The sequence below is a fragment of the Lissotriton vulgaris genome, chromosome 3_1 (genome assembly GCF_964263255.1).
Source record: "Lissotriton vulgaris chromosome 3_1, aLisVul1.2, whole genome shotgun sequence".
Classification (NCBI taxonomy): domain Eukaryota; kingdom Metazoa; phylum Chordata; class Amphibia; order Caudata; family Salamandridae; genus Lissotriton; species Lissotriton vulgaris.
This window is the reverse complement of record NC_141689.1, coordinates 281,897,124-281,915,259: the sequence shown is the minus strand read 5'-3', so window position 1 is coordinate 281,915,259 and position 18,136 is coordinate 281,897,124. Positions and strand designations below refer to the sequence as shown.

General features: G+C 44.5%; 1 protein-coding gene across 4 annotated transcripts in view; it reads right to left on the bottom strand.

Annotated features, from left to right (window-relative positions):
* WDR7 (WD repeat domain 7) overlaps positions 1–18,136 on the bottom strand; it is a 1,275,554-nt gene that overhangs the window by 523,701 nt on the left and 733,717 nt on the right. For all 4 annotated transcript variants that reach the window (XM_086960437.1, XM_086960439.1, XM_086960436.1 and 1 more), the window contains one exon: positions 6,505–6,726. In XM_086960437.1, the coding sequence (XP_086816563.1) occupies positions 6,505–6,726 (222 nt within the window). The remainder of the gene's footprint in view (positions 1–6,504; positions 6,727–18,136) is intronic.

Here is an 18,136-nt window from a genome sequence, read left to right as displayed (position 1 = left end):
TTTTGGCAAAATGAGGATTATGAAAGACTGGGAAAAAAAGATAGCATACTAATTTGTACCATGCAGCTTGCATGCAGCTGTTTGATGGCAGGTCATAGCTTCAAGTGCTAGATTATGATTGTTACTCATAAACTGCACAATAAAAAAAGAATCTCTGTGACAAAAGCAGTAACCCACTGAGCTATGCCTATAAACTACTGTTTTTTTAATGCATCGTACACATTCTTTGCAGAAGGCATATTAACCCTCTGTGCTACCTTAGATGAGTCAAACCTGCTACTGAACAAAACACGCATCCCTCTCCAGCAGGTACATTAATCACTGGATGTTATCTTGACACTTATATAGTTGCCCGAAAACTACAGATTATTCAAGGAACTTTGAAGTGCTTTTAAAACTGTTGCTTGCGGACCCCCTGGGAATGTGTCACGGACCCCTGGAGGCCACAGTTTGGGAAACACTGCATCAGAGCATGGATGTAACGCCCCAAGAGGCATGTGGCGTTCGTTGACTTGAGAGCCATGCTCGCTGAAGAAAAAACGTCTTTGCTGATTGGTCTTGTTTTTTAGATTCTTTGTCTCCAGGCACCTGAGGGAAAGCACCTGCAGATTTTTTGGAGCAGGTTGCCTGTACCACCAAGCTCTCTGGCAAAGGATGAGAAGATAAAAAGTCTGGGTCTCCAGGAGCCACCCTATATCTGCTTGCGACAGCTTTCGAAACTGCTGGAGCCGTAAGAGGCCTACTCCACACCTCCAAGATTGACTCTGTCAAAGCTTCATTAAAAGGAAGCATAGGCTCTACCACTGAAGATGGTGAGTGGAGGACTTCTGTTAATATATTTGACTTGTACTCCGCAGAAGGCAGATTTAGATTTAACAAATCTGCTGCCTTCTTGATGACCACATGATATGGCGCCACATCTTTTGAAGGGGCATCTGGGACAGAGGATAACTCCCAATCCGGAGACAGTTCCAATCCACTAGCCTCCCTTAGGTCATCAAAGAAATCTTCCGATTCCTGCAGCTCAACTTCTTCCATCTCCACTTCTCTGTACCTCTCTTCCTCTAGAAGTCGCTGAGCCTCACGTGTCGACCTCTCCTTCGGGAACGGTGTCGGCGGATCCGCAATTGACTCAGATGGAGCCGGAGTCGAGCTTGGAGCTGAAGGAACAGGCCGCTGTACTCGAGGTTGAACTGGAGCCGGCACCAGTGACGAAGGAATCGGCGTCGAAGACCTCGGCGGCGCCGAGAGATGCCAAGGCGGTTTTGGAGCCGGCATAAATGGCATGAACGGTGCCAGAGCATACGTCTGGGGAACTCCCAGATTAAAGGCTATCGGACCCATGGGACCAACCGGTGCTCCATAGGGGTACATGGCTCTCGTGAAGACACCATACATAGCATTTAAGTACTGTGTAGGGTCTTGTCCCGGGCCTGGAAATGTAGGGTATGAACCCACCGGCTGCTCTTGAGGAGGCACTGGATTCGTGTCGACTTCATCCTCGGGTTGTAGAGCCGGAGTAGTCAAACCCTCAGGCAAGGGAGTCTATTCCTCCTCTCGAGTTAGAGTTCGAGACGGCACCGGAGCGGGATTCGACACCGGAGCCGGTGAACGCTCCGGCAACTCCATGGGCGAAGCCTCACCTTCCGGATCCAGAACATTTGGAGAAGGAGATACATCATCCTTACGATGTCTTCTACCTGGCGACTTCGGCCTCGAATCCGAATCCTTCCCAGAACAGTGTCGAGATCCATGCTTCCTCTTCTTATGTTTCTTTTTAGTCGACCTGGAAGCATGCCCCGAAGACTACCTCGAACGCAACCTCTAACAGGACCTCGACCTCGTCCGCCTCGATTGCGACTTTGAGCTCTTCCTGTCCTTTTTACCCCTCATTTTGGCAACCAGGAGCTTCGCCTCTCTTTCACGAAGGGCCTTGGGGTTCATCTTCTTGCAGCCTGGACACGCTTGGACAGGCACCATACGCAATCTTCATGTGGGTCCGTGATTGGCATCATTTTCCCGCATTCTCCGCACGGCTTGAATCCGGTTTTCTTCGAGGACATCTTGACAGGAGACAAAGAAACTAGAAAACACTGAAAGCAACAAACAGTAACAGAGTTACTCAATAGCTACAGAGGATCCCTCGAAAACCGTTGGCACCGACGACGCGGAAAAAAGGGAACTGATGTCATCACGCCGACGGAGTCCTATTATGGAGTCAGTGACGTCAGCGGAGCCGGGCGCGCGAAGCCGTGCGTTCTGGGACGTCGTCGGCGTGAAGAGCTACAAAAGAATTTCCGAATATTGCTGACGCAGGGGGATATTCACAAGGTGAGGAATCCACTGGCAGATGTATCCATCAGAAAGCATTTTTATATTCTATTGGAGTCAAACACTTGACTGTAGCTCTTTACAGCCTCCAGCCCAAGGAGGTGGTTAAAAGTATAAACCATATTACGGGTACCGTTCAAATGTTTGTTGTTCATTAGACAGAGATGCTGTATCTAAACTGGTTCTGAGTTTAGGAAAAGTATGGTGGTGATTGTGAACTGGACTCGATAGCAGTGAAAGACGGTGATGGAGTATCAATACAAGATTAAAGAACAATAAGTCATGGATCATCATGTGAAAATGCCTGTCAAAGTGGGAGATTAGGTTAAGGCCTGTAAACTGGTAGATATGTCAGTGAAGGTTCTATGTTTTATTTTCACCACCTAAGTGCTCAAAGTATCAAAAGGTTCTGGGACAGTGAAGGAAATGGCGGGAGTAAAAGAGTTACTCTGTTAAATGGATAAAGGAAAATCAGGACGAGATTTCATGAATGATATTGGTATTAGTTTGAGAATGGATGATTTGTCCCACTCTGTCGAACCACAAAATCACAATTGTGTGCCCGAGTAGTCTTCGGTCGAGAAGTTAGCTGCCTGTGATGCTGAAGATCTGTGCTAAAGGAGTCGTTGAGTTTGAGCAGGTGAGGTCACTGGATGATAAAGAAGCCAGTTGCAGAAATGAACCGGGTGAACAAGGCATTTCCTGCACCCAGGGATTTGGAAGATTGTGAAATGTATAAGTACCGAGCATTCCTGTATAGTGGTCTTCCTTAAAATCTATTTAACGTCTACTAATGCACTTACTCCGTTTAATGGGGTAATATTTGTGTTATGTCTTGTTTCATTAGATTCAGTTTCTAGTTTATTATTGCATCAATAAAGGATTTGGTCTGCTCCAGAATCACTATTCTCTTGGAAGTTGGTGACCCTGGTTGTCAGAAATGGATGCGCAGAATGTGGGCGCCTTCTTATCTGAATAAACATTTTACGGACCACGGCCTGAGAGCTGTATCTAACAGATGTCTCAATTACTTTTTTAAATGAAACTACAGCTGAATATACTGCATACAAGTGATGGCAAGACAATCAGCTGATGGCTTCAGAAGCAAGTTGAAGTTCTAGGCCCACTCAGAAGTTTGAATTCGCTTGCCACTCAGGGCACAGTGATGTGTGCCCTCCCCAGAATGGACGCAGCATTAATTGCTATGGGCAGTCCTGTCTGTGTCTCCCAGAGTGGGCGCTTCGCTTCGTGCCATTGAGCTGCTAATAAACAGATCGGCTCAGCGAGATAAGCACCTGCTACGGAACACTACATGCATCTTGCAGGGTACAGCCCTTCCTTTTAATATGGTTAAAAAAAATAGTACCCTTAACTATGATAAAGTAATATCTGCAAGTTAACAGCACAATGTCATAGCTCTGCTAGTCCCAACTCTAAAGTCACCAGAATATAAGAGAGTTAAAACTACCCCATATCTGCAACATTACTACATCCTGTTCTTACCCTACCACGCTCCTGTGTTAAGTGTTTCCCTACAATTGGTTAGACGTGCTTTCATTAAATATATATAACAAATACACACTATACGTAGGAGGTATCAATTATTCTATTATTTTACAAAATTCTGTCGCCTCCCTATTGACTAAATTCTATGCTACATGTTTTACCGACCCCAATACATATATAATTTTTAGTAACATCAAAAGGCCTATGATAAAAACAGATCTGGTCAACTGCATAGTTCCCAAACGACAACTTGGGCATTTAGACATGTGCGACATTTTTATCTGAATAATAACTGGAGCACCTACACTAGTCTGCTGTCGACAACTGATTCTCTTGTCATCTGCATGTCTGTGTACACACGGTTTTATCGCAATATGTGCACATCTGTGTGATCACAACCAGCAGTGGAGACTCACTTCCCTGTACATGCATTTTGGAAATGAAAAGCAATTTAAGAAACTTTTGTTTTGCTTAGCTGCTGCAAGTAGTCCGGTATTGATAGCCTTTACATTATTTCAGTCAGCTGAACATTAAATGTTGTTCAAACTATCCGATTGGAACTACTGTTGTTGTCTCATTATTAAGAGTCCAATCCTCCTTACCATTTACAGGTGGATTCGAAGAGTAGCCAGTAGTCTTAATGACTTTACATTCCTTATTAAGGCAAGTTAAAACAAAGTATTGCTCATTATTGGGTGGGACAACACCAGTCCTATTACCATTCAGGTATGAAATAGAAGGGCCGCCAATACAATGACATTGGAGAATCACAGGATTGGCTATCCTCATTCAGTTTCTGAGGACCCTTGTGGCTTCTGCTCTCTTCGGCTGCACACCCGGCCCAGGATAACGCAGGAGGCAGAAAAAGATCCTGGTCCCATGAAATAAGTGATGGGGTGCCCATCAGCAACCACCAGCACAAGTTAAGTACTGAGTCACTGCTAACTGAGCTCTTCGCAACCTGTATCAATAAACAGCATGGTCACTATTCACAAAAATAGAAACAGAGCTTGTCATGTCTCCTACTAAAAGTGGGGCTATTTGTAGCAGTAGCTAAATTACTAGGTTTGCGCTAAGAAAGCCAGAAACGTTTAATGCAGAGTAACTTCTGAGACAGGTCACAGCTAATGTGTATAATAAAAGCCTAGATGTCTAACCCAGTAATTAAACATTAAACTAAAAACACAATCTCTATTAAAAAGTCCTAAAGATACTTTACAAATAAGTATGCAGGCAGCCTCGACTCTTGACTGGTTCCAGTTTGTAATAAGCAATTATATGATGGAGGAAATGTCTGAATTGATCTAGGCCACTAGTAATAATCACTTGGGTCGAATTCCAGGAGCTTGTTTTTTCACCAACTATGCCACTGCAGCTAGAGGCTCGCTTTACGATTATCAGTCCTGGCTATGCTCTAATAGGAACTGTCCAGCCTTAACCCCTTGGGTGCTGCAGTCGGCCGTAGGCCGACGGCAGCACTACCTCCCTAGTGCTGCCGTCGGCCAACAACCGACGCAGCCCCGCCCACTCTTCAGAACGCCTGCACCGCGGCGGAAAAAAACGCCACGGTTAAGGCGTTAACTGCCATGCCAAATCCCCTCTAGATGGCAACACAAGCAACCCCAGACCGGTTTTGACCTGCTTAGGCCTAATCAGTGAGTTATAGTTTAAGTCCTGAGGCAAAGTGAGCATGGGACGTGTAGCACTTGGAATGTGAACAGCAACAAAGAAGGTGACAGAAGGCATGCTTGAATTAATCTCAGTCACTGGTGATCACTCAGGCAGCATTCCACATTCCAGTACACCTTTTCTTGTCTACTGTGCACTCTAGACAGAGATGTGTCACATGTAAATCAGTCTTGACCAGGGTCTAACAGGCCCAACTAGGTCTGCCGAACGTCCAGACCAGATCCCCTCCGGATGTTAACACAAGCAACCTCAGACCCGTTTTGACCTGCTTAGGCCTAGTCAGTGAGTTATAGTTTAAGTCCTGAGGCAAAGTGAGCATGAGACATGTAGCACTTGATATGTGAACATTAACAAACAAGGACCCAGAAGGAATGCTTGAATAAATCTCAGCCACTGGGGATCACTCAGGCCGCATTCCAGTCCATCTATTCATGTCTACTGTGCCACTCTAGACAAAGATCTGCCACTTGTAAATCAGTCTTGACCAGGGTGAAACAGGCCCAGCCAGGTGTGCCAAACTTCTGAACCAGGTCCCTTCCAGATGGTAACACAAGTCACCACAGATTGGTTTTGGCCTGCTTAGGCTTCATCAGTGAGATTCTCAGGCAGAATGAGAGATGCAGTGGTGCAGGACCAAGATGCATATGGCAGGTCTCTGTCCAGAACGGCATAGTAAGGTGAAAAACAATGGCCTGTAATGCAGCTCTATGCGACTGCTAGTGATTTAGGTAATGTCACGCACTCCTTCCATTACCTGTTGCTTCATGCTTCAGTTTGCAGCAACACAATTTACTTTGGGGAAAGAATCCAGCAGCTTTTAGACAATAACTATCTCTAGTAAGTGTGATCAAATACTGCAGTTACTTCCGACCCTAAAAAACCGTAACAAAGTGAAACAAAACATCACATTTTCTTACACCTGCTGTAAAAACAGCAGCTGCTGAAGTTTTAAAACACAAAAGAACTAGGAGTACTTACAGGTATGCCTAGCCAATGAATAATTCGAACCGCCAGTTGTGAGCCCAAATCCTTCAGGTATTTGACTCGAGCTTCGAGGCCTGGTTAACAATTTGGGGGGCTCTATTTCGGCACCAAACTCTGCTCCAATCACACCCAGCAAAACAATAGCAGTAGCTTGCTTGCGCCGCTCTTCGTAAGATGAAGATATTTTTTTCATCTGCGGAGGACCACAAACGCATCCTAGATACAAACAAACAAGAATATTCCAAATCAGTTATTAAAAAATGTATTCACAATAACAATTTAAAATTAAATAAATGAAAATACTGCAGAAAAACATTAACACGACTCTGAGTTAAGTAAAAACCTATATTGTGTGGTATGACAAGCGTAGCATATTTAGCTCTGCCAGCCATCCCTGCTAAGTAATGCAAATGGAAATGCTATTTCTAAGTAGCAAATTCCATATCTGTCTCGATCGCTCCGGCTCTGAAAAATGTGATGGGAACACACCAAGTAAGAAACAAATGTTCATATCTCCTCAATGCATAAAAAATCCAACTGTCAGCCTTCCTGGAAGGCAGTATGGAAAAAGTGTGCCAAGGCTCCAGACATATTGATGTGCAACACGTTCAGACTTGTATGCTATGCTTAACTGGCTATTAGTGGTACAAGGGATATTTTTGCGATATGTCACCTGACCCATTAGCATAGAAGATGAGCATGGGACTTCATTTGCAGCAACAACAAAAATCCTAGTTATATCATGACATGCACATGAAAAACATGTCACCGCAGCAGGCAACTGCGTAGTACTGCGTATATTCTACAACTGGAATTAGTAACTGTGGTTCAGTGTTCCTTCAAAATCCGGCTTCGGCCTACATAAAACAATACACTAATATAAACCCATAGGAACGCCTCATCACAAGCCCTTCTGCAGGTCCAATTAGAGCGTGCCATTTTGACACCGGAAGCAGGACGTGCCTCTGTTGCCCCGCCCACAGCCCCAGCAAGAATAAAGCTCTACAACAATGGCGGCACGGTGGGGGCCATTCTGCATTTGCACCCATTGTTCCATCGGCTGACCTCTACAGAAGGGACTTGCTAAATGCTGCCCGGCTCCTGAGCTGACAAATGAATGATGGCCGCCCCATCCGTTTCCGCCGTGGCTGCCGCCTGCCTCCACTGAGCCCAGGTGCTCAAACAGGGAGCCCGGTGTGACATCGGCGATCAAGACGAATTGGGAGCAGCTCCCGATCCAAGATTGTTTTATACCGTTTAATTTCGTTTCTTACCCTGCTTGGATGAGCACAAGCCGGGTTATGGATTTCTATTCTAATGTACTGAAGCAGGCACTGAGAGGCGCCAACGGAGCGCGTGCTGGAGGGGGAGGGGCGGCGGGGGTCGAGATCAATAGGCGAGGCAGTGACCCCAGCCGCATAGCCTCCGCAGTGACCACTGCTAGGCAAGGGGGGAGGGGCAGCTTCCAGTAGGAAATTACACAACAGGGGCTCTCGGCCCACTCCCCTCCTGCAAACCCAGCTTCCCTCTCTCCTTGTTTAATTTTAGCAAAACCGTGTTAACTCTTTCTGTGTCATGAAATGACGCGATTAAGGGATGAAACTCTGTCTCACAAATCTCAGTCAAGCTTGGCAAAGGTCTCATTTGTTGCACAGGAAATATAAGGCCTGCCCGCTGCTACCTTTAACAGCACATTTACATTTTTTTTCCAAATGACATATTTCTGGAGGTTGCAAAACAATGTAAAAATAATTAATTGTGTACATTTTCTTAATCACACGTTCAAGTTTAAAGACACCCATTTTGTAATAAAGGGAAGCCGTCTTTAATATTATATATTTATAATATAGTTTGAAATTTGGATTTTCAACAAAACGTATGTAATTTAAAATACCGGTAACTCACTCAATGTTTCCTACTTGTAAATTCCAAAAGGATGAGTGTACGCGTTGTGCTGTCGGAGATAACACTTGCGTTAATGTTAAGTGTTAAGGCCGACAGACGTGTGTTTTCCTTTTTACCACTATTGTCATACACATGGTACGGAGGACCCTTGAAGCCCTGCAGTGCACTGGGTGCCCAACTCCCACGGCATCGGGCATACATCGCGGTATTTCTAAATGATCAATAAATGGGGGAAGCAGTTATTTGGGTTTTCTGATAGGACATGGACCCACCCTAGCCTCTTAAATGCTAATGCAAAGTCGACGACTTCATCTGGGAGCTGGCCGGGAGCAGCTTGCTTCAGGCGGTCAACAGAAAACATGCACCCTTATTATCAGTCATTTCAAAATAAAGGTCACTGCTTTATATATTTTCATCCCCCCCAAAAATGCACAGGAAATAATTATTTCCTCTAGTTTCATCTGTCTCCTAAAAATGGGCCATTTCCTCGCTTTGATAGGAGACCCACAGATCCATGGTCTTGGCAGGACGGCTGAGCACCTTTCCACAGGAAGACAATGACTAACACCAAACAGTGCACTGTGGTAAGTAAGCAGCAAGAGTCATTCATAATGATGCGCGCGCACCATCCATTTCTGACAAGAACGCCTTTTAGATATCTGGAATACATAATCAGAAACAAAACATCTATGGGGATGTCATACTCGCTGAATTTACCAGTATAGTCCCAAAAATACTGAGAGATTATTAATCGGGTGAAATAAATAAACTGGTGTTTTGTGACCTGTTTTACTGGATTCATTGTAAAGGACACAGACATGGTCCGTGCATGCGCCTTCAAAACGAAGTATATCTTTCTGAAAACGACACCTCTTCGGAAATTCGAATGACAGATGAAATCAACATTTCTTAGAAACAGGTGTGGAATTTGGCCTTTCAGCAGGAACAAAGTTGGTATTGCAGCTCTGTGGGATCTTGCAGATGTCAATGTGAAACATTAAGTCCTCAGATTTGATTTCCAGCGAGTCCAACTCAGACTCATTTCTTCCACAGTTGTGCAAAGGATTATCTCTGTGAATAACACACAAGCAGCCATTCACAAAGGCATTTTAACAAGTATTTGCATCAGTACTCCAGTAGAACCACTTCTTGTACTCATAAATACAATTCACAAAGGTGCGGGAGGGCAACTCGGACTATGCCAGTTCCATGTCTCATGTGTTGTGGAGCTATTCTGCATGTTCACACATAACAATGCTCGGAGCAATTCTACGTTTTTGGTGTAAATGTGGGAGTGGCAATTGGAAGTGGCTGAAAAAAATCTAGAACAAGGAGGAAGAACACGTAACTCAAGGAGAGGCACAGGGAGGAACATCCAAATACAAAAACACACCTGCAAAATGTTAAATCATTTGCAATTCACACATGTTGCAACTATTCCAGTGGTACTACAACACAAAGAGGCAAAAATGTACTTCAGCCAAGCCTTGGAGTAAGTCACAGACCACACAAGGCCACTCCCAGGTGCTGCTTGGGAACAACTTAAAAAAAAAAATGGAGGCAAGGAATAATACTACCGGCACAAAAACATAAAATCAATTCAAAGAAAACCGTAGTCATGTAATTTTAGAAATGCAGACCCCTATCCAAACCGCACAGTAAAAATATTGAAACAAAGAATACGAAATGAAAGACATATAATTAATTCAAAACGGTCTTATAATTTTAGAAAATATAGCCATCTCCACAAATTATATAATAAAAAAATGAAAAAAACACCACAACATGTCATATATTTTTAGAAACTGCAGATACTAAGAATAATCATTCAGTAAAAATATTTCTTTTTACAAAAAATCAAATATTAATAGAAATAGTTATTTAAAATATTGGGCATAAATCCTTGGACATTGCAGACACTTATACAAATCACATGGTAAAAAAACCTAAATATTAATAATGTAACACATGGTAATTTAACTTTAGTCATTGCAAACAACCATACAAATCATATTGTATAACTGTAAGCATAGCACTATAATACTTGCAAATTAAAAGTATGACAATTGTTAATTATAGAAAAACACACTTCATCTCGCATCCAAGACTACCACATACCAAATTCAGACACATCACACCACACTGCATGTCCAAAAACACACACACACAATCCAACCCATCCATCCCTCCCACCCTCCTCCATCCCTGATGTGTCACTATTTGATAAACTGCAGGAAAAAGCCAGATACAGGGCCTGAAAGGAGGAGGACAACGGGCTTTGCATATATAATTTAAGCATGCACATGTTTTATAGAAATGAGCTAAAGACTAATTCTAGTGCGCAAATTCGAGTGGCTTACGAATGTATCAATTTCAATTGAGGTTTCTTTTCCCTCTGCTCCAAGTGATAACAATGGTTGATGCCCTATGCCAAGGGCCATTGAATAAGGACAATTAACAACTATTAATGCCTGGCAGCTGGTGGGTAATTAGCCAATGTGTGCCAATCGCTTTAACTTTCACCCAACACAAGTAAATAAACACATCCACGGACCCCCAGCCTGAACAGAAACCCGAGTAGTAAATACCAGCAGAAACATTTCTTTTAGACAAATGGTGACTCTATTCTAAAAAGAAGCTGCTCAAATAACACAATATTTATTTCCGGTGGTGACTATATACAATAGGAATTTTCTATTTTCATGCCATGCTCTCAAGCCATGTAGAAAAAAATAACACTTTCACTTCTTTTGTTAAAATATGAGCTTTTTGCCTTTGGTTAAATGGACGAACATTATGCAGTTAATTCTTGCCAAATGACCTGCATGCAGCCGATTTCAATGTGTGTTTATTACCGATTTCGCAGCTGGGAAAATACCGTGCTTCATGCCGCGGTGTTTACACTAATCCTACAACACAAACTCCTCCCAGGGTCCAAGCATAATCAATATCTTGCATTGATTTTACAATCGTTCTGCAGTACAGATTATTTGACGCACATCAAAACCTCCCGAAATATATACTTTTAGGAGGCGGGGGCTCCACACTCAGTTGATTTGTTTGTCCAGGGTTTGTGTTACATCAACATAAGGTGGATCGATGCTCCGGGCAACAGTCGATGTGTCTATCCTTGTCAGTGTTACCAGCAGGACCAAGGGCCACAAAGCTGATAGACTTCAGTACACACGGAGAGTACTCGCCAGAGAAGGGAAAGTGTGTTCAGTGAATAACTAACATACTGACACTATTTCTGGCAATGATACACGTTATCACCAATCAGGTACATAGACACGTCTGTCACACTGACAGCTGGAGGCTGCCTTAATAAAAGCTAGGTGTCATTAAATAGGCAAAATCATTTAACTTTCAAGTAGGTCCTAGACTGGTAGGTAAGCCCATTTGGGCAAATGACATGTAACGCAGGGTTTATGATAATAACGTCCACATAGGTTGCACACAAAAAATGAAGACTTTTTGCACATAAATAATGAAATCAGTTGTGCTTTCCAACGTCATTTAAATCTAGGTTTCTTTTTTGCAGTACACTTTATTGACATCACCCATCCAAAATTCTGAACATGAGAACTGGACCTAAAGCATTAGAAGAAAAAAAATAGGCTCAACTATATGTATCATAATTTTAACCCATATTTCACTATTGAAAGGGAAGTGTTGAACAAGCAATGCACTGCTCTGAAGCAGATTCTGCAGTAAGGCTTGCAATATTAACCCTACCTCTCTATGTGAATATGCATGGCAGTATTTTCGTTACGCCTTCATGTTTTGATTGCACTTCGGCTCTAAATTCAGATGTGCTCCAGTTTTGTTTTTCTTAACTAACGCCTGGACACAACATGCATCTTTCCTTAAAGGTTTACCAACACCTTGCAAAGATCTTGCTGGCTTTTAAAACAGGGCTTGCAATACAAATAAAGCCACTCCCTGTCTATCCGGAAACAGCATCAGGAATACAATTTCATTTTAGATCATTTACCATTTCAATTCATTTATAAATACGTTTTGTTGTCGGGCAATTATAGATCCAGACAATAAGTAAAATATTTGCATCCATGCAAAACCAATAAAATAAAATAAATGCATAAATCAGACTCCTTCCTAGATAAGTATTGAAATAGCTGCATATTTGCATTAACATTTTCCATTCCTTATTTTATACTTCTTAAAGAAGTATGGATAAAATCACCTGGACAAGGGTTGAGGACCTAGCACGTCAAGTATCAAAAACACATCAAAACACAATGGCAGAATTAAATCAACTTGTGCGGCTGCGAACAATGGAAATATTCATACAAATATGTTGACGGATTCTTGCCGCGACCATTTCTATGGCAAACTGAAGTCGTCATGGTTAATACAGCCCTTTTTTGCTGCATAGCGGGTGCTATTCTAGGCTGATAGTGTGTTTAAGCCCACACCAATTAAATCAATATGGCAGTGCTCTATTCAAGGTGAGACCAAATAAACCTGTCTGGAGCTTTGAGCAATAGGCTTCACAGTACACTCTGAGTGCTAAGTGCCTTTCAGCCCAGAGATCCGTCATTAAAAAATCATTAGCCATCATTCACTCTTCCTAAAAAGCTTAACATCTAAACTTGTTCAGCATCCACTGAAGAATTAGGATAGACTGCCGCACACTCATTAACACTGGAAGATGCTAACAATACGTGATCGAACAGTGCACTCACCACAACACAAACTACTGCTTTTAGCTAATTACTTGCCTTCGAATCCGCTCTATCCCACAATCTATGGCGACGAGAGCAACGCAGAGGACAGTAAACAATTCAGATTGATTCAATTGATGCAGGCGCATCATGTTAGTGGACGTTTATCACAAAAGGTCTTTCCTGAAGCTTAGAGGAACATAAGGCATACTGATTTTAAGCACTTGAAAATCCAGCACACAATTAATGTATGGTGCATGATTTATTGGTTGACTATTTTTTTCATGCAGTGTGGGTCTTCTCCCTTTTTGGGTATCATTTACAGGGATCTAGCGGAAGATACCAGGCATGAATCTGGGCACACTACAACTAAGTACATGCAAGCTCGAGGACAGTTATTCTTCCACTTTAGGACTGAGGGGACGGGATAGTGAGAGGAAGTGAAACACAGGCCGAGCTCTGGAGACATATACAGCACAGTATCGAGACGTGAGATGTAAATGTAGGTGAAAAAGGGAGGGGAGTTCACTACTGAGATCAGAGATGAATGGGGATTGCTTTGCCTTGTCTGTATTCAATTTTAAGGTGGCTTAGGGAATGCAAATTACAAGAAGAACATCCTAAAAAATTGAATGGAGCAACAGGTCTTAAAAACCATTCACCATTTTGTTTATAAATGTTAATTTTCCGATTAAGGTTTCCCAGTACAGTTCAGTGGTGAAAATGAGTATATGGCAGAAAACAAGCACCAGACCTTTCTAAAGTGGTCTCCCTCTTCATCTTTTATCATTTCTGCTCCAATGAGTCTGATTCTAATAGCACATCCGCTCGCTATATAGTAAGGAAAAAGGTCTTGCTAACTCAACCACACCATCACTGGTCTTGGCCATTTTGTATTTGCTTATATTTTATCTCTCCAATATAAGAAAAACAATATCCTTGGACTTGTGGGCCTTCCAGAAATAACCTCATTGGATGAGTGTTTCTGCTTGTGTTAGAAAGGAGCGAAACACTAATGAGTGACAAATGCACGAAAGTGATCATGAATAATTCCTTGTCCACTCTCCATGGTGACAAGAACAATCAATAATATTTGAAGCATGAGCATGCCGATCACTTCAGCAAAAGACTGTTGGGGATTGTTTCTGTATTTTCTGAACCTCAGAAAACCAGCAGGCGTATTCATTCTCACTGCTTAAGAAAACAGTGTCCTAATACATACACAGGCAAAGGCAAGTATTTGACATGGACATTTTATCACTCAGTTTAACTAACACAACACTAATCTGTCTAGTCCTATATCTCAAGTAGTTGAAGTACATAAAATATAAAACAATATCCATGCAAAATAAATATAATCAGAATAAAATTCGCAACATTTTATACATCGTATTTGGACCTGGTTTCAGATATCAAGAGTTTGAACGGCTCTTGAAATAAAACAATAGCACCAACGGTTAAAACGTGCAATGCACTGACAACCACACCATTTCACAGCTTTTATTAAATGCCCTGAAGCAAATGTGTGGTTTTATTGTAGTACAAATGCCCAAGCGCTAGATCACCTTTAGCTATGTTTTTAAATTGAAAGAGAACAGTGAACAATGCCCATGTGTTTTGGCTACTGTAGTGGTACGAGGTCTACTTTATTAACCATTTTGTACGCTTTTAACTATAAATGTATGTTTGAGCAAAAAAACTAAATTTTTAACCCACAATTGTATATTTATGCCAACAAATTTGCATTTATCTAAACTAATGCTAATTGCTGCAACAAAAATATATTCCCAACAACTAATGTAAATTCTGTTGAATTTGTTAGACAAAAAACTGTCCATACGTGCATTTGTTTCACATAAAAATTGCACATTTGGACAGTCCCTTTTTAATAATGCATTCTTTTATCTAATTTTCTTCGAATGTCATAGGAAGTAAAAAAAAAAAAAGGTGACTCAGTACTGGTTTGACACTAAAATGTGATTGAGTGTGAATCCTGTGCTAAAGTACAAGTGCAGATTTTTGGAATGCTGTAAATCTGCTCCGGAAAAGTATAACACAGGAAAATTGAAGGCAGAATTTGAAAATATGTTGCCTGCTACCAGACTCACAGACCCATACGAACAATTATCAACTTGGTATACGACCTGCTTAAGTCACTTTAATCTGTTTAGGTTCAGCTGCCATAAAGGATGGACCCTCGGATCCATTTTTGAAATGCTTTCATGGAATGGCAAGTTAAGAACAACGTTACCTCTTTCCGTGTGAGGGCAGAATATTTATTATTTATTTATTTTTTACACTTATATGGCGCACAGCTACCCAAAAAGGGTTTACCGGCGCTGATGGCATGTCGCTGAAACAGGAGTATGGGATGAGCTAGGTCAGTAGGGTTATTTCTGCAAAAGCCAGGTCTTTATGTTCTTCCTAAATCTGGCATAGTTTTCTTCTTTGCGAATATGAGGGGGGAGTGTATTCCAGAGAGTGGGCCCTAGGACAGAGAAGGATCTCCCTTCCATTCTCGCTAGGCTGAACCTGGGAATCACAAAATTTGCTGCGGTTTGGGAGCGCAGCTTCCTTTCCGGGATATAGGGAGTAGCTAGTGATTGCAGGTATTTCGGTGCCGTACCTGTTTTGATCCTGAACATATAGCTCAGGGCTTTGAACCTGATGCGGTTTTCCACCCTGAGCCAATGCAGGTCATTCAGGTGCTTCGACACACTTGCAGTTTTAGGGATTTTGCATAGGAGTCTTGTAGCTGAATTTTGGACAAGTTGTAGCCATTTAATGACAGCTTGATTTGAATAAAGAATGTTGCCGTAGTCAAGACGAGATGTTATAAGTGCCTTGACTACGGTCTTTTGGGTTGCAAGGGGCAGCATCCATAGGTTTTTTTTCAGCCACTTCAAAATGGTAAAACAGAGGCCTACCACTTTGTTGGCTTGTTGTTTCATGGATAGGGCGTTGTCGATGGTAACCCTCAGATTTCTTACGTGGGTGGCAGGGGTAGGGAGGTGACCTAACTCGGCGGGCCAGTGGGAGGAGTTCCATAATTCTTTATTTTTCCCCAGAAGGAGGATCTGAGTTTTATCTCCGTTTAACTTCAGCTGGTTAGTGGACATCCAGCTGAAGATATTTTGGAGCCCCTGTCTGAGACGGGATGGGGCAGAAGGGTTGGACTCTGACAGTGAAAAGAAGACCTGAGAGTCATCTGCATAGGCCATGAGGGCGAGTCCTGACCTATCTACTAGATCAGCCAGGGGTCTGAGGTAGAGGTTAAAAAATAGTGGGCTGGGGGCGTGGCCAAGATGGCGGGGTGAGCGGACGCTTCCTCCCGTAGCTCCTCCGGCCCGGCTCAGCTCGAGCCCCGATTCCTGCGCTTCTCTCCCCCCGCGGCTGCACTGCGGGCGAGAGAACTGTGCCGGAGTTCCTGGGGCACATTTTGGTGCCACTTTGACTTCTGGGGCCCCGGGGGAAGTTCCCGAAAAGTTTATTTGGAGATCGCTCCGAGGAGTAGAGCCCGGATCGCCCCGAGGAGAAGAGCCTGGAGGCGGAGCGTAGTGCGGCGCTGTCCGCGCGCCTTGGCTGGCCCGAGTGCTGAAAGCGGAACGCCGGAGATCCCGAGGGAGCGGACTGGACGGACTCCGCGGGGTGAGGTGGCTTCCTGGCCGGTGCCCTGGAGGCAGGCGCCATTGCTGGGCGACGGACCTTAGCCCTGCACCGGCGATCCCCCCCCTACCCGGGGTCTCGAAGGGTGACGCCTTGCGAACTCCGCGCCTGGAGGCGCTGGATGGCGGAGTTCGAGCAGTGCCCGAGCCGGGCAAATCAACTGGTGATGGAGGGAGGCACCGGTTTCATACTTTCCGGACCCGTTATCATTTGAGAGTTGCCCACGGACTTGCTGGCCCGGGCTGCCTTCTTGGGTCCCACCCTCCCGCCATCTTGTCTTTGTGTGGCTGAGCTCAGTGACCCCTGCCTGCGCCCTTATCACACGGGAGCCTCGACTCGTTCTGGCACCGACTCATCTGCTGCCCTCCCTGGGAGCACGAGGCGGGAGGCCTACACTTCGGACATTGCTGCCTGCCCTACTGGCCCGGGGGCCGTCTTGCCCATGCCCGGACCGCCATTTTGTCGCCTGTGACGCACTACCCTTGTCCTCGGCGAGGGCCTCACATCTGGTGCCCGCGGGCGGCGGCGCTCGCCTACAGCAACTGACCCTGGGCTTTGCCGGGCCCCAAGATGACTGGAAGACGTGGCGCAGCACGGGGAGATCGCACCTTGCCGGAAATGCTCGGCAGGTCCCAGCAACTACGCGACAGGACGCAGCCGTCCCCGGGGGCCTCCCGGGCATCAACGGATGCACCTGCGGGCGAGCCGCCGGTCACGCGGTCCTTCATGGAGGATTTATTCACCTCCCTCAAGGAGGAATTTCAGACTCTTAAGACCGAGGTGGCTGGAGAGGTCCGGGAGGTGCGCAGGGAAGTCGAGGGCCTGGGCGAACGGGTCGATACTGTGGAGACGGCGGCTCAACGTCGCGATGAGGAGATAACCCATCTCCAACAGGACGTCCTCCGCCTCCGGGAGCAATGTGTCGAGCTCCAGGCCCACTCGGAGGACCTCGAGAACAGGTCCAGGCGGAATAACATCCGGGTGCGGGGTGTTCCGTCCGCCGATGAAGGTGCGGACCTAGTGGCTTATCTGCAGGACCTGTTCCGCGACATCTTGGAGGAAGGAGCGGATTTCCCCATCCGCATTGACAGAGCACACAGGGTGGGCCGCCAGCGCCAGTCATCGGCACCCCCGCCTGATATCCTGGCATTCTTGCCGGATTTCCCCCTAAAGGAGCGCATCATGACAGAGGCCCGTAGGAAGCAACCACTGACCTTCCGCGAAAGACCTGTGGCGCTCTATCAGGACCTGTCCGCCATCACACTGCAAAAGCGCAGGTCTTTCCGCATCGCTACGGACTTTCTACGAGAGCACGAGACAGCCTATTCCTGGGGTCACCCCTTCCGTCTTATCTTTCGATGGAATGGGGT